Source organism: Sturnira hondurensis, unplaced genomic scaffold (assembly GCF_014824575.4).
Source record: "Sturnira hondurensis isolate 20B ecotype Veracruz unplaced genomic scaffold, ASM1482457v3 Scaffold0022201, whole genome shotgun sequence".
Lineage (NCBI taxonomy): Eukaryota > Metazoa > Chordata > Mammalia > Chiroptera > Phyllostomidae > Sturnira > Sturnira hondurensis.
This window is the reverse complement of record NW_028094832.1, coordinates 4,569,086-4,595,285: the sequence shown is the minus strand read 5'-3', so window position 1 is coordinate 4,595,285 and position 26,200 is coordinate 4,569,086. Positions and strand designations below refer to the sequence as shown.

The window sequence follows — 26,200 nt, the reverse complement described above, 5'->3', positions numbered from 1 at the left end:
ACTTAACCAGCCTCATTTTTACTGTTTAGAATCACATCCAGAATAGGAATTCATCTTGTTTTTAAAATAATAAGAACTTATCAGTAGGAACCCAGTATCTTATAAATGTCTAGGGAAGTGAATGATGCCCAACGATAGTTTATTGGTAGATTATTGATGCATTTCTGCTCACCATTCTACTCTCTACCTCTATGAATTTCACTGTATTGGATGCTTCCTTCATATAAGTGAAGTCGTATTGTGGTTATCCTATTCTGACTGTTGTATTTCTCTTGGCACAGCATTCTCAAGGTCCATTCATGTTGCAGCCCATGAAAGCATTTTCTTTCTTTTTCAGACTGCATAGCATTCCACTGTATGTGTATACAGGTATCCCTCACTTTTCAAAAATTCGCTTTACATCGCTTCACTTTTGTGAGGCCAAAAGCGACACTAGCATTCAGCATTTATTTTGTGGCAGCAGTCACAGAGGGGACAGCACCCCGGGCCGGGAGAGGGGCCCACCAGCCTCTTTCCCCAGGACCACAGAGGCATCTGGGCATCAGGCCCCAGGGCGTTGACCTGGGTCTGCGAGCATCTGGGCTTTGTTTCATGCATTCCCACGTTACTGTAGGTTAGTGTTATTTAGGTGTGACTGGGTCATCCTCTCTCTCCTCCAGCACTCTTTTTTTTTTTTTTTGCTTTGTTAAGATATAATTTATGCACCACGTAGTTCATCCACTGAATGTGTGTGATTCAGTGGTTTTAAGTAGTCATAACTGCAACCATTATCAGTACCAGCCTTAAACATTCTCATCATCCTAAAAAGAAACTCCACCCCATTAGGCATCTCTCCCCACTTTCCCCAGAACCCCAGCTCTATTTTCTGTCTCTTTAGGAATTTGCCTACTCTCTGTTTCATGGAAATAAAATCATATAATAAATTCGTGGTCTTGTGTGACTGACTCCTTTTGTTTGGCCTAATATTTCAAGGTTCGTTCATGTAACGTACATCAGAACTGCAGTTCACTTTATTGTTGAATAATAGTCTTGTTCGAATATATCGCACGTTGTTTATCTTCACATCAGGTGATGGGTGTTTGAGTTGTTCTATTTTTGGCTATTACGCATGATGCCTGCCGTGAATGTTTGCGTGCAAGTTTTTGTGTGGACACATGTTTTCACTTCTCTTGGTTATATACCTAGAAATGGAATTGCTGAGTCACATGGTCATTCAATGTTTGGCGTTTTGGGGAACTGCCAAGACCCTTTTCCCAAGCAGCTGCACGACTGTACATTCCCACGGACGGCGTGTAAGGGTCTAGTTCCTCGACACTCTGGGCGACTCTCATTATCATCTTTTTTGTTGTTGCCATCCCAGTGGGTGTGAAGTAGGGCCCCCATTCCTCTCGGTTCCTCTCTTTCTGCCTTACTTTTTAAAATTTCTGCACTACATTTTACCTTCTAACAATGCAGGCTATGTCTATTGTTTATTATCTGGTCCTCCTTCCTACTAGATTACAAATTCCGTGAGAATAGGGATTTTTGTTTCCTTCTCTGATAAAAATCCCAAAGCAACTAGAATAAATCATGCCTGGCTTGTGTTAAACATTCAGTACATGTTTCTAGAAGGAATGGATGGCTTTTGATGAGCTTTTTGCCCTCCCATAGATGGGGTGTTTGCAGTTGGGTGTTTCTGACATGGAAAATGCAGGAATTTGGGGGGAGGTAAGAGAAACACAATACGTATTTTTTAATTCTTCCTTTGTGTTCATATCATTGAGAACTGCTTAGGAGCCTTCAGGAATCTTCACAAGCCAAAACAGGCAAAATGAACATTACACCACATTTAATGGGCAGGCCGGGGGCCCATTCCCTCATGAATGGATGATGAGCGGAAGTAACTCCCACTGTCCACCCTGTATGGCAGTGTGTTGAAGGTCACTGCGGAGGCATCCTTGACCTGAAACGGAGGCAGGTGGGGGTCGTGTTTAGTTCAGCCATTTTGGTACCTGTGTATTTTATAACTGAACCTCATCAGACCAAGTGAGTGTTAGAAATTCTGTGAACAGAGAGATAATATATAATAATTTTACCATACATACTTTCTTAAATTATTTTATTCTGTTTTCCTAAATATACATGATGCTATTAAAACACATTTTTGTCTATGTGCATTAAATATTAAGGAGACTATTCCTCTTCCTTTTTTTTCTCCCAGTAGGGTGAATTTTTTTTCTTGGTACAATCTTTCTGCACATGGGTGGATGGAAAGAATCGTGATGACCCTACCATCTTACTTATGGAACATTTATTATTCATTATAAAGATAAAACACATTTATGGAGAAGTATAATCTGAGTGTTAACTTCTTATGCATTTGTCATAAGTGAAATTAATGGTTTTGTAAATATTGAAACCTTCCACCACTGGTTTAAAGTAGCCGGCTGCACAATAAATGGTCAAACTGTCAGGATCTACCTTCTCCAGATGAACATAGTCCATAAAACCAGATGCCTAAATGGAGATTCCCTTGCTTCCTGTACATTCCAGAAAATATGACATCGTTTGTTTAATCCACACTGAGCTGTAGGTTTAAATTTGCGGGGCTCTACAGATGACCAGAGTCTCAGGACTCCGCCCTGTCCCATGGGGAGTCAGGTTCTTCTAGGGCAAGCAAGGGAACTCAGAGGAGCAAGGCATTTGCACTGAGCGTTGCATGGAAACATTCTCAGAGGAACTGTGGATGCCTAGACTGTTGATATCTCATTATAGGTGGCGTTTTTAAAAAGAATCACACCCACTAGAGTGAAATGTAGAATTGTTAACTTGAATTTCCTTTGCCATATATAATTCCTAAGCGGGATATGGGGGAAGGGCGGAATGTTCTCCTCAGCCTCTTAACAAGGAAGGCTTCCATTGGGACGAGACGATGTGAGTTTATATTGCTTTAAGAGAGGATCTGATTGTTTGTACGCCTTCCTTGGGTGGATAATTTCCTAAATTCATTTGCCTTTGGAGAGGTGCCACGTTTAAGCAGCTTCTAAGGGCACTACAGAATTCCTTCTGGCCTGGGTCAGAGAACCCGTGTCAGGAAAGTCCATTATTGTGTTTCCTTTGCATATTATTTCCCTCGCTGGTTTCGTTTTGTTTTGTTTTTTCATCCTGTGATACGAATCCGGTCTTTATCACCAAGGGCTAAGTCCTGGAAAGTGACCACTTTTTGGCTTTAACATTTTCCTGATTTGTTTCCCACGAGGAATATAAATTGCAGTTTGAATTCTTATTTCTTTTGTTAGGTGTCAACATTTTATTTTTTTGGCTTGGGTTTTCTTCAGCTGCTTTCCTAAACCCAGACTCTCTAGGTTTTGAAACAAATACTCTCAAAGTTGTCTTTATTCCCAAGTGTAAGTATTTCCTTAGTCCCTTTTATAAGACAGGGCGTGCAAGGCTATGTGGGAAATCTAAGGGCATAGAAAGCATGGTTGGAGAGGAGACTGGGCACTGGAAAACAGTGAACACGTTGTGCATCAATGTGGTTAGTGGCTATGAAAAGTCCTTGTGATCTGTTTTTCTTCTCGAATATATGGCTCTCAGCATTAATGTGGTCCCAGACTGTCTTACAGTTTAATTTATTTTTAATTGTGGTAGAAAACACATAAAATAAAATGTACCATCTTAACCATTTTTAAGTGACTAGTACTGAATGGCAACCCATCTCCAGAACTGTTCACTTTGAAAACTTAACAACAGTTCCCCATTTCCTCTCTCTACCACCCCCTTTAATTCATTTTTAAAGAAACCTTGGACACAGCAGGTGAACACCCATTAGGACTTAATCACCCATTTCAGTCTGATGTTGACGTACTGCTGGCATTATGTAGTCCTTTCTGTTTGCTGCGACTCTCAGTTCAATGCTAAAATGTCCAATTTAGATACCACCCCATGAAGTTCGAAAATGTTCCTTTTGAATAAATAGTTGGTATAATTTGCTACATGTGCAACATAGGAAGTAACATTTTTCTTTAAATAAAAGTTAAAGAAAAACCTTTTCTCTTACTCATTTGAACTTTTATTTGGGACTAAACTTGAAGTGAGAACAGGCTATGTGGATATTAACAGTAATAATAACTAGCAAGTGTCAGGTGTTATTTTAAATGCTTGTGATCTTCCCAATTACTCTTTGAGGTGGGTTGGTATGATAACCCCCGTATCAGTAAGGGATAAACACAGGCACAGAGGAGTTGAATGACTTGCCCTAATTCCCAGGGCTTATGAGCAGCATAGCCCATTTTGCACCTCAGAAGCCTGGTGTGAGTTTTCTTTCTTAATCCCCATACTGTGCTGCCTTCTAGGTCAATAGCATATTTAGATAAAAAGATCAATAGAATATTACCAAAGGGATATATACGCATATAAACAGGTGACAATGGAAAGTTGGGGAGGAAGAAAAACTCATATGGCCTCTACTTTGTGTTAAACACTTCACAAGATGTTTTAATCATCCTATTGCCCATCCTAGTTAGGTTTTACTACCTCTGTCTTCGTATGACAAAGACAGGGAGGAGGTTAGGAGCTTGCCTGTGGGCACCTGCTAATAAGGTGCAAGGTCTGGACTTGAACGCACGCTGTGTTCGTAAAAGGGCTAGACGATGTACTTCCTGATCCATTTTCTATTTTCTAACTTTTTCCATCTTCCAGAGGAATTATTAGACTCTGATAGAAGCTTAATAACCAGAAATTTTGAAACAAATGGAAAGGAAGGCTCCTGAAAAGGGATTCTGTCAAAGTGGAAAGTGAGCATTGCCATCACCCCTTACACATTATATAGTTCAGATGTGAGGGAAAGGTGCATTCCTCCAAAGCCCCAACTTTTTTTTTTTTGGTGTTTTGTCTTGGAAAAATATAAACTCCAGTTGCCGTTACATCTGGTTCCCTTACCTCATGGTCAGGCAGGAGTCAGGTGTCAGGTCTTCCTCCTGGGCGAGTTTTACCAAGGGAATACTGGTTTGTTTGGTTTGGGTTTTAGTTTTGGTACAAATACTGTACATACTCCTGTGTAGGCAAGATGGTAGGTAGAGAAGGGGAATGTTTAAAATGCTCAAGAAGACAAGCTTTTTAATCATCTTAAGAAAACTGTTCTGTTTAGAAATATATGTGAAAGTAATAAATGTGGATTTGGAAAATGGCTACTCAGTTGTCTTACTAATAGACTGGTCACTCACACCTATTAATTTGAGTGGGTGATGTTTCCATGTGTATCATTCATAGGTTAACTAAGTGAAATAGGCTGTTAAAGATGATAAATTAACCACCTCCAAAAAATTGGCCTAAGATAGGAATAATTTCAAACCCCTTTGATTATGAACCATGGAATTTGCTGTTTACATGAATGGGAATGTTGTAATTTAGGAGAGTTTAGTGTCCCTGAGGTTCCTTTCACGTCCCCTCTCGCTTGTCACTTGGCTGCCTGATCAGTGGTGATGTGGGATGCTGTCCCCTGCCCATTCAGTGTGGCTGAGTTCCTGAAATGTGTGAGCATAGATCGTGGGGAAGGAAGGGTATCAGAATTAGGAGTGTCTTCTCTGGAGGTTGTTGTTTCTGGTCTTGTACTTTGAAGATATTCTTTACAACTTAGAGCAGAGATTCAATGTTATATCAGTTCTCTAGCTTGTTCTTAGTGTGAAGTTAGAATTTAATTACCCTAAGGATGATTATCATTATAATTTTAAACATCTGTCCCTTCTGTGGTCTCATCCTGTCTTGGGTTCACTTTTTTAATCCTCACCTGGGGATTTGTCCTTTGGCTTTAGAGAGAGAGGAAGGGGGGAGAGAGAGAAAGAAAGAGAGAAACATCAATGTGAGTGAGAAACATTGATCAATTGCTTCTCATACATGCCCCAACCAGGGATCAAACCTGCAACCTAGACATGCGCCCTGACTGGGAATCAGGTGTGTGACCCTGTGGTGCATGGGATGATGTTCCAAGCAACTGAGCCACCCAGCCAGGGAAGCTTTACTGTCTTTTAATGTGAAAAAACAAGAAATGGAAACACACAAGAAAAGGACACCTTTCATACAACTAGGTGGATCTGAAAGCACTAGTCTCATGCATCTGTGTTTCTCACGAGTTTGTTAGAGTCCGACTAGAAGGAAGGACAAGCAAGCAGTGTTTCACGTAGCTCACAGATTTTGGCCCCTGATCACTCTCCTGAGATTACTTGTACTTCCAGGCCCTTCTGGGATCAGGGACTTACCCATTGTTCTAGTTCTAGGCATCCTTTGGGAGTAGCAACCATGAGTCCCCAGGGGCTTCTCTGCCAGGGCTGTTCCCAGCTCACCCCGTCGGGAAACACAGTGAGTTCAGCCGCTGCTGTTTGCAGGGCGCAGTGATCGTCATCTCTTGTCCCCTCCCACTGCCACTTGTGCAGTGACCTGAAATTTTAAAAATATTACAAACATTGATGGAAAAGCATGATGCCAAACAGACTGTAAAACATCCTCCCTTTTATGAAAAAAAAAACAGGGGGAAATGAAAATGAAATTTTTAATTTTTCTAAGTAATTCTGGGAAGATTAACGAGGCACAAATCAAAGTGGTTATTTGCTTATGGAGTAAGGGAGAGGTTCAGTTTGAATAGGTGGTGGACAGGGTGGGAGCTGGGGGGAGGGGGACAGAGCGAGAGTCCAAATTTTTATTGTATCTTCATATAATTTGAACTGTGAGAATGTACTACCATCTAAAAATTGGCCATTTAAAATTAACTTTTAAAAGCTGTCCTTCTGTGTCACATCTTGAAGGGAAATTGGAAAGCATTGTACCTCTCCTGGGAGAGCTGGAGTCTTGGTCATTGTCATCTCACGTGGGAGAATTCATGTGGTAGGCTTCTGGTTGGACACATCTGGGTTCAACCAGGTTCTAAGTATGTGACTGGAAAATCTGTGAATCTCAATATTAGTCTCTATTCCAAGGAAATAAAAATAATTGTTTAGGCCCTGGCTAGTGTAGCTCAGTGGATTGAGCGTGGGCCTGCAAACCCAAAGGTCACTGGTTCAGTTCCCAGTCAGGGCATGTGCCTGGGTTGTAGGCCAGGCCCCAGTGTGGGATATGTGAGAGGCAACCACACATTGATGTTTCTCTCCCTCCCCTCTTTTTCTTCCTCCCATCCCCTCTATCTAAAAATAAATAAAATCTTTAAAAAATATATTGGTTAGCCTATCTTTCAGGAATAATGGAAGGATTGATGAGAAAATAAGTAATAAAACACTCTCTAAGCCGCCCGTGAATGACAATGACTGTCAGGTTGCCTGAGGACATTGCACCACTGATTTCCCAAGAGGAGAACACAGACCTTTCCATCTTCCTCTTGCTTCAGGCCTGGTCAAGTTTCACACTTTTGAGGGGGAAAAGGAGGGCCTATGTAATTTTTCTTTTGTACTTCTGCCTTGAATACCTAGAGAATCTTTAACCTCTGATGGAAAAATTTTCCATTTAAGGAAAGTATCTATTCCACACCTTTTTTTGGTTAGTAGAGCTCTTGGCTTCTGATGAAGGATGATAACAGACAGCGAAGAAGAGATTCATTGGTTCATGTAACTGAAAAGCCAGAGACAGTGACCTCTACTTGTGGCTAGATGCAGGTGCTTAGAAGCTATGCTTAAGAATCTGGTCTGTCTTTTGAGTTTCTGTCCCTCTGTGTTGGCTTTTTTTTTTTTTTAAGTTGGGCTCTCCCTTTGTAGATGCTAAGTGACTACTAGCAACTATAAGCTTATATGCAGGTAGTTTTAATAGCTCCAGAAGAAAGAAAAAACCTTCCTTTCCCATTGTTCTGGCAAAGTCCTTGGTCCTTGATCTCATTAGTACAGCTTGGGCACGTGCCCTTCTCTGGACCCAGCACCAAGGCCAGGGAAGTAACCGAGCTCTCGCTGAATAAGCCCAGGAGCCCTAGAGCCCAGGGGTGGGGTCAGCCTCACACAGTTGACAAGGGCCAAGAGAGAGGGAAGGTGGTTCCTCAAAGGCTCAGGAGGGCTGTTGCTAAAAGAAGAAAAGAACACGAGACGTGCCCTCTGTCCCAATGCCCCCTCCCCGATGCACTTAAGTGCACAGTATCTCCTCTGCAGTCAACTATTTTTGGTATCATGAGGATGGAATAATAAAGGCGATGTCCCTCAGAGCACTCAGTCTACAGCCATGCGACTGTATACATGTGTAGCAGTGAAAAACCTAGTAAGGGCTATAACAGAAATAATCGTAATAGCCTACATTATTGAATGCTTTCCAGATCCTACATGCCAGTCTAAACACTTCCCTCACTGTAACTCATTTGATCTCCAGGAGAACCAGAAAGGGAGCAGCTATTTCATTTTGTCAATAAGGAAGCCGAGGCGGAGAAGTTACTTTAAATGACTTCAGGAGCATAAAGTGTTCTTTTTTGAAAAATATTTTATTTATTTGTTTTTAGAGAAGGGAAGGGAAGAAGAGAGGGAGAAAAACATCAATGTGTATTTGCCTCTCATGCGCCCCCTACTAGGGACCTGGCCCGCAACCCAGGCATGTGCCCTGATTGGGAATCGAACCAGTGACCCTTTGGTTTGCAGACCGGCCAGGGCAGGCATAAAGAGTTCTTCATTCTTTCCAGTACTAACAGTGAGATCCAGTACAGGGTACTGTTTGAAAAGGACCTAAAATTCAAGGGACAATTTCACCCAAGGGGGACAGAAACAGTCTAACTCTAGAAAGGAGAAATGATAAAAGAAGGAATGGAGCCCAGGAGGTGTAGGAAATGGCAAGAAGAGAAGTTTGACTTCAACACTGGGCTTGTGTCAAAAAGAGATGAAAAGTGAAGAGAGAGGAGGACCATTTGCGGGGGTCAGTTGTGAAGCTGCTCTGTGCTGAGGCGTTTGACGGGGGCATCTGTAGCCTGTGGGTCTGGGAGGAGGGGAGTAGAGTGGATAAACACGAAAATGGCCAGACCCCTGAGGGTTTTTAGGTGGGGCTGTTGGCTTTATTTCTGTGCCTTACATTCTTGAGATGTTTTGGAAGGTTTTTAAATGTCCTGTCGGGTGGCATTTTGGTGGTTGTTTCTTTAAACGATTTAGGTCCGCCTCCGTGAAAGGTCTTTGAAAAAGGAGGCCATTTCTTGGCCTTCTGTTTTCTGTCATTGCTGTTGAGGAGAGGCAAAGCCAAGCCTGGCTTATGGAACACTCTCCACACAGGACAAGCAGTTCTCTGTTCCCGCCACAGTTCTACAGTAAGGCCATTCAGTGCTCGGACCCAGGAAGATAACATGGCACGCTTATTGAATCATTTTCTATTTGCTCTCCTATTTTGTTCCATCATTAAACGGTGTTAGAACTGAAAATTAGGACTCCCTTTTCCGGCCAAAAGAAAACACAAGTGGTTTGTGGCCTGAAAGATTTACTCACACAGATACTTCCAGAGGATTAGAACACCCTCGCTGTACATCTGCAGAAAAGAGCTGGTGGCGTGAGCCCCAGCTTCCCTCCTGAACGAAGGCTCCATGCCCAGAGGACATCATAAATCACTTGTAATTTATGATGAGCCCAGGCGTGTGTTACACCCTGTTAGTTGGCTGGTGTCCTGTGCATACTATGACCTCCCTTCTCCAGAGAATACAGGGACTTTTTCAGATGAGCCATAGGCAGAGAGCTGAGGATTTTCCCTTTGGCCGGCCCAGCCAAGGGGTAGAAGAAGGAGACGACAGAAGACTCTTGTGCTTCGAGTTTTGCCACAAGCCTCACTTGCTCTCTCTTAGATTGGAAGTAGGGAAGGGGCAGAAAACAAGAAGACCATTATCATTATTAGTCTGTTTTCTTTCATTCCTTTATTCAACAAATACTCATTTTCTGAGTGCCAGCAGCCTGCTCTATTGGGGATGCAGTGGTAAACAAAACCGGGTTTTGATTCTCACCGAGACCACTCTGCCACAAAGTACTAGGTTTATGTCAGGAGGTGATGGCTTATTTTGCAGGTTAAAAAGATGGATAAAGACAGGAAGGGGAACAAGCTGTTCCACACTGGGTGTGCAGGAAATAAGGCGAACTTAGATCAGGGGCTTGAAGAAAGTGCTCGAGTGAGCCATGAGGGTTCTGCAGAGATGGCATCCCAGATACGGACAAAGGCCACCATGCAGGGGCATGTGTCAGGTGAGAAGCAGCCCAGCAGGGGCTGGAGGCGCTGGAGCAGAGAAAGCCAGGAGGGAGTGGTGAGGAGAGGAGACAGATCTGGAGGGCTAGCCTGGGGGTCACCTGGAGATATTACTGAAAGTGAGAGGGACAACCATGGGAAGTTTTGGGAAGGCTGATCCTTGTCAGACACTTGAGAAACCAGAGTGCAAGCATGAAGTCAGGAAAACGAGGGCCATGCACCCTTCATGTGAAGTCTTAGAGGAGAAGAATGTGAGCTGTTATAATCAGCTTTGGACTGTCAGAACTTCAGTTCATCCCGTGCACAGTGAAACCGAAATACTAGTTTTGCTCGACCTTGCTATAAAAATCACACAAGCTTTTTAAATTGGGTTAAAGGTAACCACGAACCATTTACTCAACTGGAAAAAATACTTCCATGGACAGACCTAGCTCCTACATCCAGTGACGTGTGTCCTGCCACACCTGTGAGGAGGGATCCCCAATGTTATAGCTGTCCTTGCAAAGATTAGTGTGGGCTTCAGTGTCAAAGAGCAGCTGGTAGAACACTTGGGATCAGATTCTAGGGGGCTTCAGTAACCCACTTTGCTCTCAGTGAGCATAGCACCAACCCAAGCAGTTTTCCCCTCAGAGAGGGCCTCGTCTGGTCTACAGCTATGGGGAGCGTGGACTTGGTTAGGGTGATTTCGACTTTTCTCGAGGGGTATCTTCCTAAAAGTGAGGGCGATGGGTAACTAGAGCACATCTAGTTACCTGCCTCCAAATGTTTACAAGCAGGTGAGCACATCTCAGGAATGTTCCTGAAATGGCTTTTGCTTTGTGTGGCCTGTTGGACTAGAATGAACTCTCAGATTCATTCCAATGCAAAACCCTTCTGAGCCTATGAAAAGTGTCCAGTGAATGTGCTCTGCAAACATACAGGCACTATATAAACAGGAGGCAAATATTTTAAAAGATGAAGAGTGAAATACTTGTTCTCCTGGGAGAGCGGTGGTTGGAACTTTGTGCCCTAACAGCATACCTTCCACGCTGGGTTGCCTGCAGTTGGTTCTCATTGGCCCCGCACACAGTTGTCTGCTTTATGTGTTAGAAATGTGCTCAGCCCAACACCAAACAAATAGCCAAAGGCATTTTCCTATCAAGGCCCCTTGGTAGGAGGTCGAGCCGAAGAACAAAGCTGTTGGATTCGAGTCTTGGCAGGAAGCCAAGCTGGCTGCTTCAAAGCTCCAGGATTTACAAGGAAGAAAGGAGGGATTTTTAGCTGAGATTACGTTGGAATTAAAGCAACAGAAAATTTAAAAGTAAAATTAAAGAGTGCTCTGGAATCCTTGATGCAAAGGCAGAAGCATTCTGGGCTCTCAGATGACTTTTTAGATCAAGAATGGAAGCTTTTCAAGGTGCTCAAAGCAGAGATTACCGAGTACATGTGATTAATGATCCAAGATCACGCAGCGTTTGGCTAAATCGCCCTTTAGGGATCCTTCCATCCCTCAGTTTACTGATAGCGGATTGGAAGCCCTGGAATCTGAGGAAACCGCCTGATCTCACCCAACCAGTTGTGCAAGTTCTGGTCCTAGAATCCAGGACTTCTGACAGCCATGTGGTGTTTTCAGCCACTTTGCAGAAGCAGCAAACAATTGAAAGTTGTTTCCCAAGAGCAAGGGGCAGCCAGCCACCATGACTGTATTCTGAATCAGCCATGCCTTTGGTTTCCCAGGATGGGGCATGACCCTCCTCACAGGCCCAGGTTGCCACCTGCATCCTCCCTCTTAGCAACCAGCCTGCAGTCTCCGTCCCTGACCCTGGGAGTAGGGGAGCTGAGACCAGGCTGTAAGAGGCCTTCGGGGCCAGCCTCCCAGTCATGCACAAGTGGGTTTGTACAGCCCCTGGGAGACCGCGCGATCGGGTCCTGCCAACCCCCTGCACAAACCCAGCAGCGCCCCACAGAGCTGCGGTGGGCCTTGTTGTTTGTCTTCCCCTGCGCAGGCCTTCCCTCCTCTTTGACGAAGGCCTGCACAAATTGAAGCTGTGTTGAAAGAACAACACTTTTTAAGGGAAAAAACTCCTATGAAGGAACAACAGCCCCTGCGGGGCCCCCTACACCGAGATATCTTTGTCCTCTGAAATCTCCAGCATCTCAGTGAACTCTTGTCCCTTCCTTCTGGAAGGGAGGGGGAGGGTTATGTCAAGGAGGGGTGGTTCTGTATGCGTCTCCATTTGGACCCATGAGATAGCAGTTGCCATTTTTTCCCTATTCCTGCATTCACTCAGTCATTCATTTTCTCATGGGTTTACATTCTGATTCTGTCAAGAAATGTGTTTGACAAAACCTAGAACAAAGAGCACACATGCAGTCGATAGAATATAAAGGGAGTCCGGTCTCAGAGGAGGGGAAACAGATTTCACCCATAAATTGTCATATGGAATTTGTTCCAAATATCAAATTTTACTCTGGCCTTTCTGGCAACCAGGATAGAGAAAGAAATACACAAATCCTAGCCAAACAAATTGCAGTCTCTTCAAGAGAGACTCAGTGTTGCCATTCTGGGACTCAGAGCCTGACTAAAGACTTACTGAGGACTTCCCGGTACATAGTACCGAACTCCCAACCCAAGAGCACCCCTCCCTCCCCGCTCTCTCTTCACAGTGTCCTTGCTTTAGCCCACCTGGAGCACCACTCCCCCCACTCCCCCCGAAGAAAAAAACTGTATTCTTAATGTTATCGTTGGCTCTGTTTGTATGTGTCAGGGTGTGGCTTGGAGTACTGGTGTGTAGTTTGGGTCACGAAATTATGTTGTCCAGGGTGTCCCTAGGGTTTGCAGATTATAAGGACAAGAGTCAGAATTGTACAGAGGGTCAGCATCTGGTCCTGTTATGGCTACCCAGTCTCCACTGGGTGCCTTTCCTTCTCCCCAAGGAGCCCTGGGCCTCTTCTCTGTCCTGCTTGTACTGTGTCAAGGTGCTGTTTTGAACAGGGCATCTGGAGGGAAGAGAGTCCTGTGGAATGCACTTTGAGGAGTGTTGGCTCAGAGGGTTAGTAGATGACATGACCAGGTGTTCATTTGCACACCTTCCTGGACCCTGAAACCAGGCAGTGGAGTTTGCAGTTGCACAGACACGTGGGGTTCAGGGACCAACACTGTACATGTGTACACGTTGTTTCACTGAAGTGGAACTGGGAGCACCCCGGCTCCGCTCTGAAGCGGTGCTCCCTTCAATTCTTGCAGAAGAAGGAAGAAGTAGTGTTGTGTTCCCGTCCCTTGCAGGCCTTTCGTGAAAGGATGAATCGACTCCATCCTCCTGAGTCTTGATGCTTTTTAAGTATGGCGAGGAACAGAGTTCCAGAAATCTGATGTGTCGGACTTTTATAATAGATCGTATGAGAGAGGAAACACCAGAAAAGTAGTCTATTCTCTTTGGTTTACTTGAATATTTACTGAAAGCGGACTTGTTTATTTGGTTTTTTTTCTTACTATACACATACATATTTTCTACATGCATCGCATATTCATAGAAACGTGTTTTAGAATGCATCATTACCAAAGACAGGAATGTTTCCAAGTGAAACATTGTTGCTGTGAAATAAATTGTCCAGATTCTGGGCCAGACACCATCATTTGAGAGACCAGGCACAGTGGTGGGGAAGGGGGTGTTTCCAGGTCCTGGGCTAAGGGTGTTGCCGTTGTCCTCATTATGCTGACTCCGATCACATGAAAACTGGGGTTTGGGCCCCCAAGTGAACAATATGCATGTGCTTGATTCTACTTGGAATGTTTTTCATAATTGTTTTAAGCAACGACTTGATTCTTACTTGTGCTTATTCTTTTTAAAAGTATTAGAAAGGAAGATATCCACGAGACAAAGTAGAGAGGAGCTGATCAGAAGGGGAGTTCTTAAGGAATTGCCTGATCAAGGTGAGGAAATTAATTCTACATTGAAAGTCATTTGATCCTGCCTTCTTTGGTCTTTCTTTCGTGTTCCTTTGAGATTTAAGAGGCTCGTGGTCTTGGGGAGGTAAAGCAGTGCGAGCACCACACTCCGAGAATCTTGCTTTAATCCAGCATGCCTTTTTGGTCTGCAGAGTCCCAGTGCTCCTAGCAAAGAAATTCAGTGACCTTTTTGGTGAGTCCTTCACCATACGTCACTCTCCATCCAAAGCTCTGCAGAGGCTCGTGGTAGCTGGAAACAGAGATAAGATACAAATTCTTCTGTGACTCCTTCTCACCTCTGTTCCTGGGTGTCAGTCTTTCTGTACAAGTTAACCTGATTGTTAGCCTAATTGCGGTTGCAGCTTGGCTCATGCATTTGGTTTCTTAATTCTACCAGTAAAAGAAAAGAGAGAGAGAAGAGATGGTAGACATCTCTCTCCTGTTCTTAATGATGCGCTCAAACATACAATCAATAAGGCATGAATGGGTAGATTAGTTAATTTGCTTTATCACCCTCTCAAGTAATTTCCCCAGTGTTCTCTTTTCATTTCTTTGGATCTGTGTTGCTCACCTTTTCACTAACAGTTATTTCCAAGTATTTTTCTTCCTATCTCTAATCTGCTTCTCCTTTCTTCTCTATCCTCTCAAGGGGAAATCTTACTAAAAAAGTCAAGGACTAGATGGAAGCTGAGATAAACCCTCAAAAGAAGACACCAAGATTGTTTATTTCTCCAAATAAATAATACCAACTAATTTTCATTGCTCCCATTACTACTGAAACTAAAGAAAATATTTCATGCAACATTGTTCATTCACCTCCTGCTTTCCCCTAAACATTTACTGGGGTATATTATTATTATTGTACTTTTATGGGAGCAAATAAAAAGTGATAAATTTGCAACTGTACTTGAACACCAATAAAAAAAGAGAAAAATTGATAAATTCAAATGGAAATAATAGTACTTCTCTTTTCCTGATATGTGTTCCTTGCAAAGAACTTAATGTCTTGTATTCATTATTCATAAATCCAAGTGACACACTCTTTCCAACATCTAAATAACCTCAGTGGAGCCTGGAACACTTCACTGTTTTACTCCTGCTTCAGAGAGAATGAGGCAATCTGGAGTGAATACTACCTATTTTTTTTGAATCCTCACAATTTTAAGTATTTTACTTTGATTTTGGCCTGTTCTACATGTCTCACTCCATTTTATGAATGAATTTTGTCCCTAATTCTCCATTACCTTCGAGTTATTTATTTCCTGCCTGGTATTTTTAAAAATAAGAAATGCACATCCCTAACCTTTCTGCTTCTTCGAAGGTCAGTTTACAATATCACAATTTGTTTCCTCTCCAATCTCTCTGTAGGCATTAGAGGGCTTACAAATCCACTGAAAGCTGAACTCGGCACAGTCACCTCTATTTAGATATTTTAAAGAGGGGGAAGGAAATTTGTAATTGAAATTGTTACTGAGTATTTTTTTGTGTTTGTGTGAAGCCTCTTCTTTAAGCTTAGTTCAATGGTGTAGGATGGAGAATGGCTTAGGAGTTAAAATTGTGGTTAGTTCTACACATGACATTTTTTTTCATTGAAAACCAGATTTGATTATATCTGAAGTTAAATTTATTCATTGTTTTTTATTGTTGTTCAATTACAGTTGTCCCCATTTCCTCCCATTACTCGTCCCAGCCCTGCCCACCCCCCCACCTCCCACATTCAGTAAGTATTAAAAGTACAGATTAAAGTCCCCTTTTTTATCTAATTAAATATTATAACTAGGAAAGAGGTTACTTTCTCTAAACACAAGTGCCATTTGTCAATCTGAAGAAATACTTAATATTGCTTCATTTTTATTCTCCTAATCTGTTACATTATTTACATGATGGATTATAATTTCATATGCTTATTTCCCCAAAATGTTTGACTTATTTATTAACTTTTGCATACTGAACATTGTAAAAGCTTTAAAATACAAGAACAAAAGAGCAAAACTATTTTTAACCCAAACATAATTTAATAGGTTTAATGCTTTGGGAACTTATGAATTACTGAATTTCACTTTCCACCTCTTGCACCATCCCTATATACAATTACAGAAATTATGAAATACTTGGAAGTTCCCAATGATGCCTATTGGAAATAGAGTCCTTCCCCTTTTATACTGAAAGCTGAAAAAAACTCTGTCATTTTTCTATAAATAATTACCTTGAGAATTTCAGTCTTTTTTCAGCTCTAACCAAAGACTGGAAGCTGCTGTGCTTGGTGGCAACCTCCCCTCTTTTGCCAGTGAGGATTCATTCTCTGCCCTGATCTACTTGACCTTGCCTTAGCTCTTGACAGTGCTTGTCAATTACACCATTCATTCAGTGAGCCAGATAGAATTTTAAAATCTCTTCAGCTACCCTGGATTTGACCTTGTCCCATCCCACACCTGACCTTCCCTCCCAGCTATTTTTATTATTCCTTTTAAATTATTTTTATACCAATTTTAACTTCAGTTTAAAAGTTGAGCAGTTGATCTTCCCTCCTGAGAAGTTCATGGTCTAAATCCAAGTTCAGTCCTCACCTTCTGGTCTTTCCTTCCATCTTTTCTTTAGCTTGAACTTGAGGGCATGCAGATGCAGCCTCCTTTCCTTTTCTCTCATCGTATATTTTCTGACCTTCTAATGAGTCACTCACCTTTCATTCGTAGATGAGTTTCTCTTCATTTCTGTTTCTTTATTAACTATGTCTCACATACACTTGTTTACCAGAAAGAAGGAAAGCCCTTGAACCCTCTCGTGCTCCTTACTTAACCACTTATTTCTATGTGTGCTTTATCTCTTGGTTTACTTTAATCTCACAGTTCTTTTCTATGTTTTCTCTCTCTCTCTTATTTTCTTTTTTTTTGCATGCATATGGTCCTATAAGACTTGGCAAGGTTCTCTTACAGTAACTTGCAACCTAGCTCAGCATCTTCTTTTGCTAAGCTTATATTTTGCTTACATAAGTAAACTATATCAAGGACTTAACTTGTTTTAATACTAAAATAATATACAAAACTTGAAAACCTTCTCAATCGCATGCTAGCTATTAGTCACTTCAGTTCTCCTGTTTTATTCTTAACTTCCATATTTACTACAGACACATTTCCTCTTTCTGCCGTTTTTTACAAGCACCAACTTTATTTCATACTGCAGAGTAAGTGTTCTTTTACATTGTCAACTATTTCTATCTGTCATGTGATAATCCAGTATTTTCTTATAACAGTAACTAAGAATCCTTTGGTTTCTTTTTGGTTTTACATGTACTCCTTAAAGTTTATTACCTTAATTTTATTGAAGCATTTATGATTTATTAGCAGGGGCCTTGCCTTCATTTGTTGTCTCCTATTTTTATACATGAGTCAGATTAGAGGTGCTTTTTGTATTTTGAACATGATATGATTTTATGACATGAATTTTCGACTTACTAAAGTATCATCCTTGTTTTTGTTCATAAGGCCAGCAGATTTTATTGTGGAGCCCAAGCCATTCGCTCCTATTTAATGAAGATTGGGCAGATCCTCTCGATTTCATAATGGTTGCCAAAATAAGGTTAATCAAAATCGCATAAGTCAACTCTAATCATGCGTCTCTTCAAGTTTTCTCAGTAAAAACTTCAGTTCACTGATTTTCCTTTTATAATTGTAGCAAAGCTGCTTAAAATTTTCCAGGTACAAACTGAGGCTAATCTTTTCAAGCATTTTGGGTTTCTGAATTAAGAGTTTCTGAAAAATCTCTTTCACTTTAGAAACTCCTAGGAATGGTAAACATTCAGGGGTTAAAATATTTTTTATGATATGTGTAACATATCAGAAGGATTATTTTCAGAAAAATCTTCTGTACTTTTTTTCACGTTTTTCCCCTAATGTTTTCAAACCATTATGGGGCCAACTTTGATCAGTTCTATATAACAAATTACCTGAGTTCACTGTAATATTTCCATAAATAAGAAAATGAAAATACAGTTGGCCTTGCTAGCATCATTCCTTGAATGTAGAGTCGTAGTTGTATTACTGTGTCAGGTTAACATATGATATAGGCAATGTTTTGGAGATGGTGGTGCTTGGAAAATTCCATATTCTCCCACTAATTGTTTGTGCGTGTAATTCCATTTCATGTTACTTGTGTATTTGCATTCACCTTGTGTTTTTGGTGCTTGTTAAATTGTTTATTCCATTTTTCAGATTATGCCTTTTGAAGTCCTGTTTCTGAGTGACAGAGAGACTCCTAGTATTGACCTGGCAGCACCTAAACACGAGCAGAGCGGGACTCTGCAGCCCGGGGATATTCGATAATTAGGAATAATTATTCCTACTGTCTTGAAATGGCTCCTGGGTACCCCGTCTGCAGCTGCTTTCACCCAAGACTAAGGATTTTCTAGTTCTTTCACGTGAATGAATTATTTAATAAAATGGGGCGAAACAGCACGGGATGGATCGGGTTCCCAGGGCCTGAAACCTGAACCCTGCAGTCCTAGTAAATGGAAAGCCAGGCTTTAAGAAAGCCATCAAATTAGACATCCAGGTGTTTCTTTCCCTATTTTAGATGGAGATGTAACAGTTAACTTTGAAAATTCAAACGGGCACATGATACCCATCGGAGAGGAGTCTACCCGAGAGGAGCATGTAGTCAAATCTGAAGAAGGTAATGGCTCTGTAGCTGAAAAGGCGCCACCTCTGGAGGAAAAGGCAGAAGATAAGACAGGTAAAATCAAGAGCAACCCCTTTTTCTTTTACTTCAGCCCAGCTCAATGTTGAGAATCAGGTCTTAGGCTCCAAATAATGACCTTAAGATCAGTAGGGAAGAAATTTTTAAGCACAAAGAGGAGAGAATAACTAGCAAAGAGAAATTGGATCATTTCCTCAAGTAGGTGCGTCCATTTTATAAGCACATCATTTAATTTTTTATTAAAGGCTAATCAACAGTAAGAATTCGCTGGCCCTTCAGTCACTGAAGATGCCTGGGAATGTTCTCCTGTCCTCCAGAGCTTGTTCTCAGTATTTCTGAAAATAAAAATGCCAGATGTCTGAACGTCTTTCTCTTAGACGTGGCCCCTGTGAGCATCTTGGCCTGGAGCAGTAATGGAAGAAGGTGGCGCTTCCAGCCCAGCGCTGGCTGTCTAGCAGTGGGAGCTTGGCTGGTGGCACCCACCCACCCAACACTGTAGGTTCTAGACAGGTTCTAGACATTTCCAGAGAGACTCAAGAAGAGTCCCCAGAGATGCTGGGGATTTGGGTTCCTGTACTGGCCATGGGCTCTGCTCAGAGATGTGTCTGTACGATTGGTAATTTCAAAGCGTGCCAGAGGCAATTACGCCATTCCCTGGTGACTTCCTTAGAGACCTCGCTTTCTAAGGTGCCTGTGCCGAGGGAGATTGCGTAACTGCGGAATGCCTGTCTGTCAAGGACCCCAGAACACTCGCAAGTCCCTGGACACTGACTGATTGCCTCTCCATACCCACTGCTATACGGGCAGGAATCTCCAGGCGTCACACTTACGGGAACATGAACAGAAACTCCCACTGAGTAAGGCTATGTTGGGAGATTCTAGATAATTCCATGCAGCATGAATCCTCAGGAAATAGGCTATTTCCTCTTCTATAATGCCTGCTTCTGAGTTGGTGGATGGCAAAAATTTGTCAACCCTAGTTTAGATTCTCTAGGCATTTTGGGAACTCAGAATCTGCTGGAAGCAAACTTCTCTTCCTCTGTTCTTGGTCCAAATCCTTCAGAGACAAAGGGAAGAAAAGTACAACTTACAGACATTGTAACTTAAAATCATCTTCTCTGGAAGTCTGTAACCCCGATTATTTAAATTAACCTTTAAAAATTTTAGAGTGCTCTATTAATAATCTTTTAGAAGTTTATTATTTTGGTTTATTCAATATGAAGTATAGTATGGGGCTTTACTTAGTCTTGTTTCATTGAAAAACTCTGGTTAAGCTTATGAATACTGATTATAATAGTTTTCCTAATATTATTCCTAGAACATACAGAGGAAGAGACCTAAATTGATTTTAAGGGGATTCGATTGAAAATGTTAATGCACGTAGTGATTTCCTTCATTTTTAGTTTTTTATTCCAACTGTCCTCTCTCACGTCTATTATGTTTCAAACCCATCTGTGGCTTGTGCCTTGTTCAGCCGTCCCCATGGAAGCGTCACCTCCTTCGTTATATAACAGTGCCGTCTCTGGTGTTCGTGTGGCCACGCAGGTGTGTCCATGCATGGGCCAGACTTCAAAGGAAGTGTGTCCCTCATCAGCCTAATAAAAAGGTGCTGACAGTTTTATATTAATTAAGCCAACAGGCCTTGTTGTTCTAAAGAGGCTATGGCAGGCCTCATAGGCCCTGGATTTGAGAGATGTTTTTGTTTTCTTATTCTTTGCTTAGAACAAGTACATTCAGTTCCTTTTGGTCAAATAAGGTTCACGATAGCATCTTGCTTGGCTGGTCTGTACACGAGGAGCTGTAGTGCTGGGCATGCCATCCCACCGCTAATAGGGCAGGGAGCTTCCCTCTCGCTGTGTGGACGGTGCACACCGCCCCCCGCTCCCTGCCACTGGGACGGTGAGAGGAAGCATTCAACATGGAAACCGCTCCAGAGGAGTAAAACGAACATCACTTCTAACTCGCATCACACAGTATGTTCAATGGGAACTACCGTATGAAGAAAGGTAGCCATTCATTTCTCTGTAAAAGACACCACTTAGTTTAAAAACACCTCAGATTCAGTTTTACACCTGCTCCTCTTCTGACCTCACTCCTTGTCTCAGCTCACTACTTTGCAAATACACCACCCCACAGTCTTCATTCACCCTTAATTGGGGGGCATGCGCCCCCTTTCCTTTTGCAAGGGCAGTATCGATCCAGCTTATCCAAGAGTATCATTTCATCTGTCAACGGGTCATGCTTGGGGAACCGTATCATGTGCCTGTGGTGTCCCAGCGTCTCTTGTATCTCTTTTTAAGACGGTGGGTCAGTGCTTGAGTATTTGAAACATTGGTGATGGAGAAAACAAAACAAATAGCAGCTAGCCTCCCACTGCTCTGTGGATAGGTTTCTCCTAAAATACACTGGTGTTCCCGAGGCCCCCAAAGGCGCCTGCCCCTGCAGTTGGTACTGTGCCCTGGGGCCTCCTGTGTCCCATACTGGATGCTCTTCTCTCTCTTTTTTTTTTAATAGTTTTTTTTAAGATCAGCATTTGTAAAAAAGATTTTATTTATTTATCTTAGAGGGGAAGGGAAGGAGAGAGAGAGAGAAATATCAATGTACGGTTGCCTCTTGTGTGTCCCCTGCCGGGAACCAGGAACTGGCCTGCAACCCAGGCATGTGCCCTGACTGGGAATCGAACCACGATCGTGTGGTTTGCAGGCCCGCACTCAATCCACTGAGCCACGCCAGCCAGAGTGGATGCTCTTCTCTTAAGGGCTCCTAGTCTCCCACTATTTCCTCAGCAAGCCCCAAGGGAACTAAACATAGTGTAGGCAGAAAAGCTACCTGAAGTCTGTTAAGGATAGCTTGGTATTAAATTTGAGAAAGCTGAAAAGTGCCTGATGTTATTTCGGTTGAGTTATTACAGAGAACTTTCAATGAAGCAACACGATTTAGTGCATTCATGAGTGCGGCAAGTCAGGGGAGCTTCTTGCAGGGCCAGAATTGATCCTTAGAGGGAGATATGTATTTCTAAACCAAGATTGGAAGTAGACAAGAAGGAGGCATCGGGAGAAGGCGAGGAATGGGGGCAGTGATGTAATCTAGGCAAGGCAAAGACGCATGTGGGTCTCAGGTTTGCACTAAGTGTTGTGGAACTAAACTCTCCGAGTGGTGGAAGGTGCCCAATGTGCACGTCTAGTAAACGGCCATCCCCCAGGCTCTCGTGTGAAATGGACTGTCCTTGTAAATAGGCAGCTCGTTATTGACTAACCTCCCCCTCCCCAGAAAAGATGGTTCTTATGGACACCACCAATTTAATCATGTCTTCAAATTGTATGGCCATCAAAAAATATATATAACTTGGCTGACTTCATTACCTCCCGGATTAAAGGAAGAGTTTGTTTTTTCCTAATATGTGTTGTTAATACTATCAGCCAATCAGTCACATTCTCTGAATAGACATAATGTGTAAAGCATTACACATAATGTGTAAAGCCTGATGCGATATAAAAATTTGACACAAAAGGAGTTCTGAACACAGTCAGAGAAGCATACCCTGTGTGTGCACACATCCCTCCGGAGTCACCACGGAAAAAAACACAAACATCGGCCCCATGGCACACACCCCTCGTAACTGGGAGAGTTCAGGACGATGGAGTGGCCTGGGCCTCTCTGCGGGCCGGCCGGCAGTTTGCGCACCGTGTGCTCGTTTTGAACCTGTCATTCCCAAATGTCACAGAGTGAACCACCTCCTCCTGCCCGAACCCAGAAGCTGGATTCTTTGGGGTATAACTTTAGAATTTAAAACTCTGGGCAGAAAGAGAAAAGATCCTTCGGTGATATGCCTTGAAGGCAGCGGAAAAGATCGTGAGGGTTGGTGGTATGAAAGAGAACAGTGTAGCCAACTCTCACCAGACGGCATATCGGGCTTGGGTCCTATGTGTGGTCTTATGCTAGAGGCTAATCTTAAAGAAGTATTTGAAGGATAGGCTTGTGCCCCGTGTCAAAAGACTGGCAAGTCGATGTCTATTGTATTTGTATGTTTTATGTTAAAATGTGAGGTATGTGTGACTTGTGTTGTTCTCAGCCCTAACTGACTTTTGTGGTTAAGTGGCCTCCTCATTCAGACCAGGTGAGGAGAATCACTGCTTTGCTGGGGAGACATGATGTGTGAACAGAAAGGCAAACACAAAGTAGCCTCTGATAAATGTTGAATCATCAGCTATAGTGAAGTTCAGATGCAGGCGGGGTCAACTTGGGCTACAGTGATGGACAGACGTGGGCTTCATGGTTGAGGGAGGATGAAAGAAGTCTTGCTGATTACCTATGGTAACCTGGCCTTTGTATATGTGGAGTGATGGGGATGTCAAATAAAGGGGGAGGCGAAGTCCTCACTTCCCCCTGACTAGGATACGACATGAAAAAAAAGAAATAATAAAATGCAATGCATTCTACTAGTAAAAGCCTTTCTTGGTCACCCAATAATGGAAGGATACATCCAGTGAATGCTTAGTCTTGTCTTAACACCGTCTTATGTTTTTTGTTGTGCTCCATTTTTAAAGAACCATCATGTAGCTCTTTGGACTAGAACTGTATTTTAATTTCAGTCAGTCACTATTAGAAAAATATGGACATGACTACATGAATAAACATTCAGATATCTTCACTTTCCATAATGAGAGACAAATACTATTTTTCCTTCCATTAGGCATGACCTTGTGAGAGTTTCGTATTCTTAGATGTGAATTTTTGAAAAATGAATTTTAACCTGTGTCTTTTCAAAACTTTTTCTTGGGTTAACAAATCGCAAAACTAGTTTTTCTTTTCTTTTCTTTTCTTTTTTTTTTTTGAGTCTGCCCCCCTGGTTGTAGCACTGTTAGGAAAGGTCCGGGGAAGTTGCTGTGAAACAGGAAGCTGCCGACTGCACCAGCAGAGCCTGAGAAAACCTTCTAATAGTAGAAAATAGCTTATTTTTCCATGCATTGCACTTCCTGTTAAAGGCTTTACAGAGGCTCCCTTAGCTGAGAAAATTACTGGGTTCTGACCACAGTGGGACAGAACACAGGTCCCTTTCTGTTTGATGGGGCTTGAGTTGTCCTGAGAGTGAGCTCCCCTGTGGGGGACAAAGGTAACCATGAATCAGTCCTCGCCCCATGGCACTGTGTGTAATGCGCTGATCAGTCCCTTTCGGGAGCCCTTCTACTTTGTGAAATTCCAGGTAGGGCTCATGCTCACAAGTCAAGGCTGGTGTCGGCCCCGATGGTGGACATTCACGTTCATCCTCACAGTAACTTCACCAGGGTGACTAGCGCCACCCTGAGTTATCACAGGAGTGACGAGTGCACCCGGACAGCGCACCGCGGCTTGGCTTTCACCTTCGTTCTGACCTCAAGCATTGCTCGCTCTGGTGCGGAGCTTCACACTGGTGCCCAGGGGCCGAGCAGCCACACGTGTGTATCACTGTCACCTTGTGTATCACTGTCACTGCGTGTCTCGCTCCTTCTGTGTATATGGTGTATGTCTGCATCAGTCTGCCTCTGTTTACTTTCTCATTTGTAGAAAACACTGAAAACCACTCTGAGACGCCGGCAACTCCTGCTCCACCTCCCTCAACTCTTCCTAAGCCTAAGCCCAAACCTAAGCCCCCCAAAACACCTGTGCCTCCAAAAGGGGCTGCTGCTGGGGCCAGCCCCAAGGGTGACGAAGTGCCTCCTATTAAAAAAAATACCAAGGCTCCTGGTAAGCAGGCCCCCATCCCTCCACCCAAGCCAACAAGCCGAAATACAACCCGAGAGGCTGGTGAGTATGCCCCTGGTGGGGTTGAGTCTAGGGTGCCTGGCTCTGGGTGGGGCTAATTTTCTAGGAATGAGGGCCTTTTTGGTGTCTCCTGTGTTAGGATAGGTCACCAGTGGATTCGGCTTTGACACAGAGAATGCCCAGGAGATTCCTTTGTTGTGATCTCTAGTGGAAGAAAGTCACCCTTTCTAGTGATCAGTTGACCTCATTAGTTGGGGGTGAACAGACCTCTTTCATCGTGAGGAGCCACTATCTGCGTGAGAAGCATTAGAGGGAAAGAGGGAGCAGTGTTCCTGGTGAACGGCGATTATCCTATAGGACATTATTTAGACATCAACAAGCCTTCTGCCTATTGGAGTTGATGGGTGGATTTTTGGCTTGGGTTTTCTTTCAAAATGTCTTAAGTTTGCACATAAGAGTATGACACATATCTCTGACATATTTGCTGTATCATAATGTCTTAAGCCTGTCCACCTGCCTCGTCATTTCTCTATTCATAACGGACAAAAGTTGGTTCAGCTCCTGCCCACCGCTCCTTGTTGAGTCATTACTGTTTCAGCAGACTTGAAAGTTACATGCGCAGGGCTCCCCTGCCCAGGACAGAAGACCTCAGTTTGTTAGAAGGAGCGCATCCTAGGGGCGTGGTTACCAGTCACCACTACAAATCACCAGGACTGCTTGGAGATCTACAATGTCTGCTTTCCTTTCAATCAGATACGTTGAACCCAGAGCACATTCCTAGTGAAGTGAAATGAAGAAGCCTACCGCACCATCCAGCTTTTAAAAGACACTAATTAAGCACACTTGCTGGATGGTTCTTTTTCCTTTAACACATGCATAGAAATCCTCCTGTGCTATAGCAAACCTTATTTCCCCCCAAATCAGCAACAGCTTTCTCACAATTGGCTGCTGGGATTTGCCTCCGTATTGATCTTTTTTCCCTTTGTAATCCACAATGCGTAAAGCTCAAATTTAGGGAATGGCTTAGCTGACAGTATGACAGACCTCTGCACGTAAATAGATGTCTCTCCCCTGTGTCGCTGTCTTCTGCCTTTGACCTTGCATGTCTGGTCTCTTCTAATAAGGACTAATGGGAAATGTCTCTGAGGCTGTGCCAACCCTGCGTTCGGGCCATTTCCTCAGGGAACAGCAGCTTTTTCATGTCAGTGTCCACTCCTGTGGGTGTCTGTGTCCTTCCCAGATAGCCAAACACACCCCAGGACCAGTGCTTGAAGTGAGGCAGCCTCTGATCCACTTCTTTAAGAAAGGCCCCAAACTGCCGCCCTGTCCGTAGAAATTGAGGCGTGGCTCCTCGCACCTTCCTCGTGCCCCCACGTGGCCCCAGCTTGCTGTTGGCTGGATGTGGATACTATCTGCCTTCTCTCCAGAGGGAGCTGATTAATGCCAGGGCAGGGACAACTTGTATGACAGATTTTTTACTTATTTCCAGGTATTTAACTTGGAGATTATTTTTTACTCTCAATGAGATACTTTATTTGAATTTTTATACATTTATTGTTTCCTATTCACATTAAACACATCTCTGTACATACAAATAAAGCAGCGTAGTACCAAGTTCAAACACCCATCTGAGTTCATTGATACTAAGCTACAAAACGGATTCTCAGCCAGCAACCTCCTGACTCTTCCCTC

General features: G+C 43.0%; 1 protein-coding gene across 5 annotated transcripts in view; it reads left to right on the top strand.

Moving 5' to 3' along the window:
• PHACTR2 (phosphatase and actin regulator 2) overlaps positions 1-26,200 on the top strand; it is a 223,292-nt gene that overhangs the window by 157,487 nt on the left and 39,605 nt on the right. For 3 of the 5 annotated variants that reach the window (XM_037034855.1, XM_037034857.1, XM_037034856.1), the window contains exons 3-5: positions 13,979-14,059; positions 18,644-18,802; positions 24,311-24,550. In XM_037034855.1, coding sequence (XP_036890750.1) covers positions 13,979-14,059; positions 18,644-18,802; positions 24,311-24,550 — 480 coding nt within the window. The remainder of the gene's footprint in view (positions 1-13,978; positions 14,060-18,643; positions 18,803-24,310; positions 24,551-26,200) is intronic. The other 2 variants (XM_037034858.1, XM_037034859.1) reach the window with 1 other exon arrangement.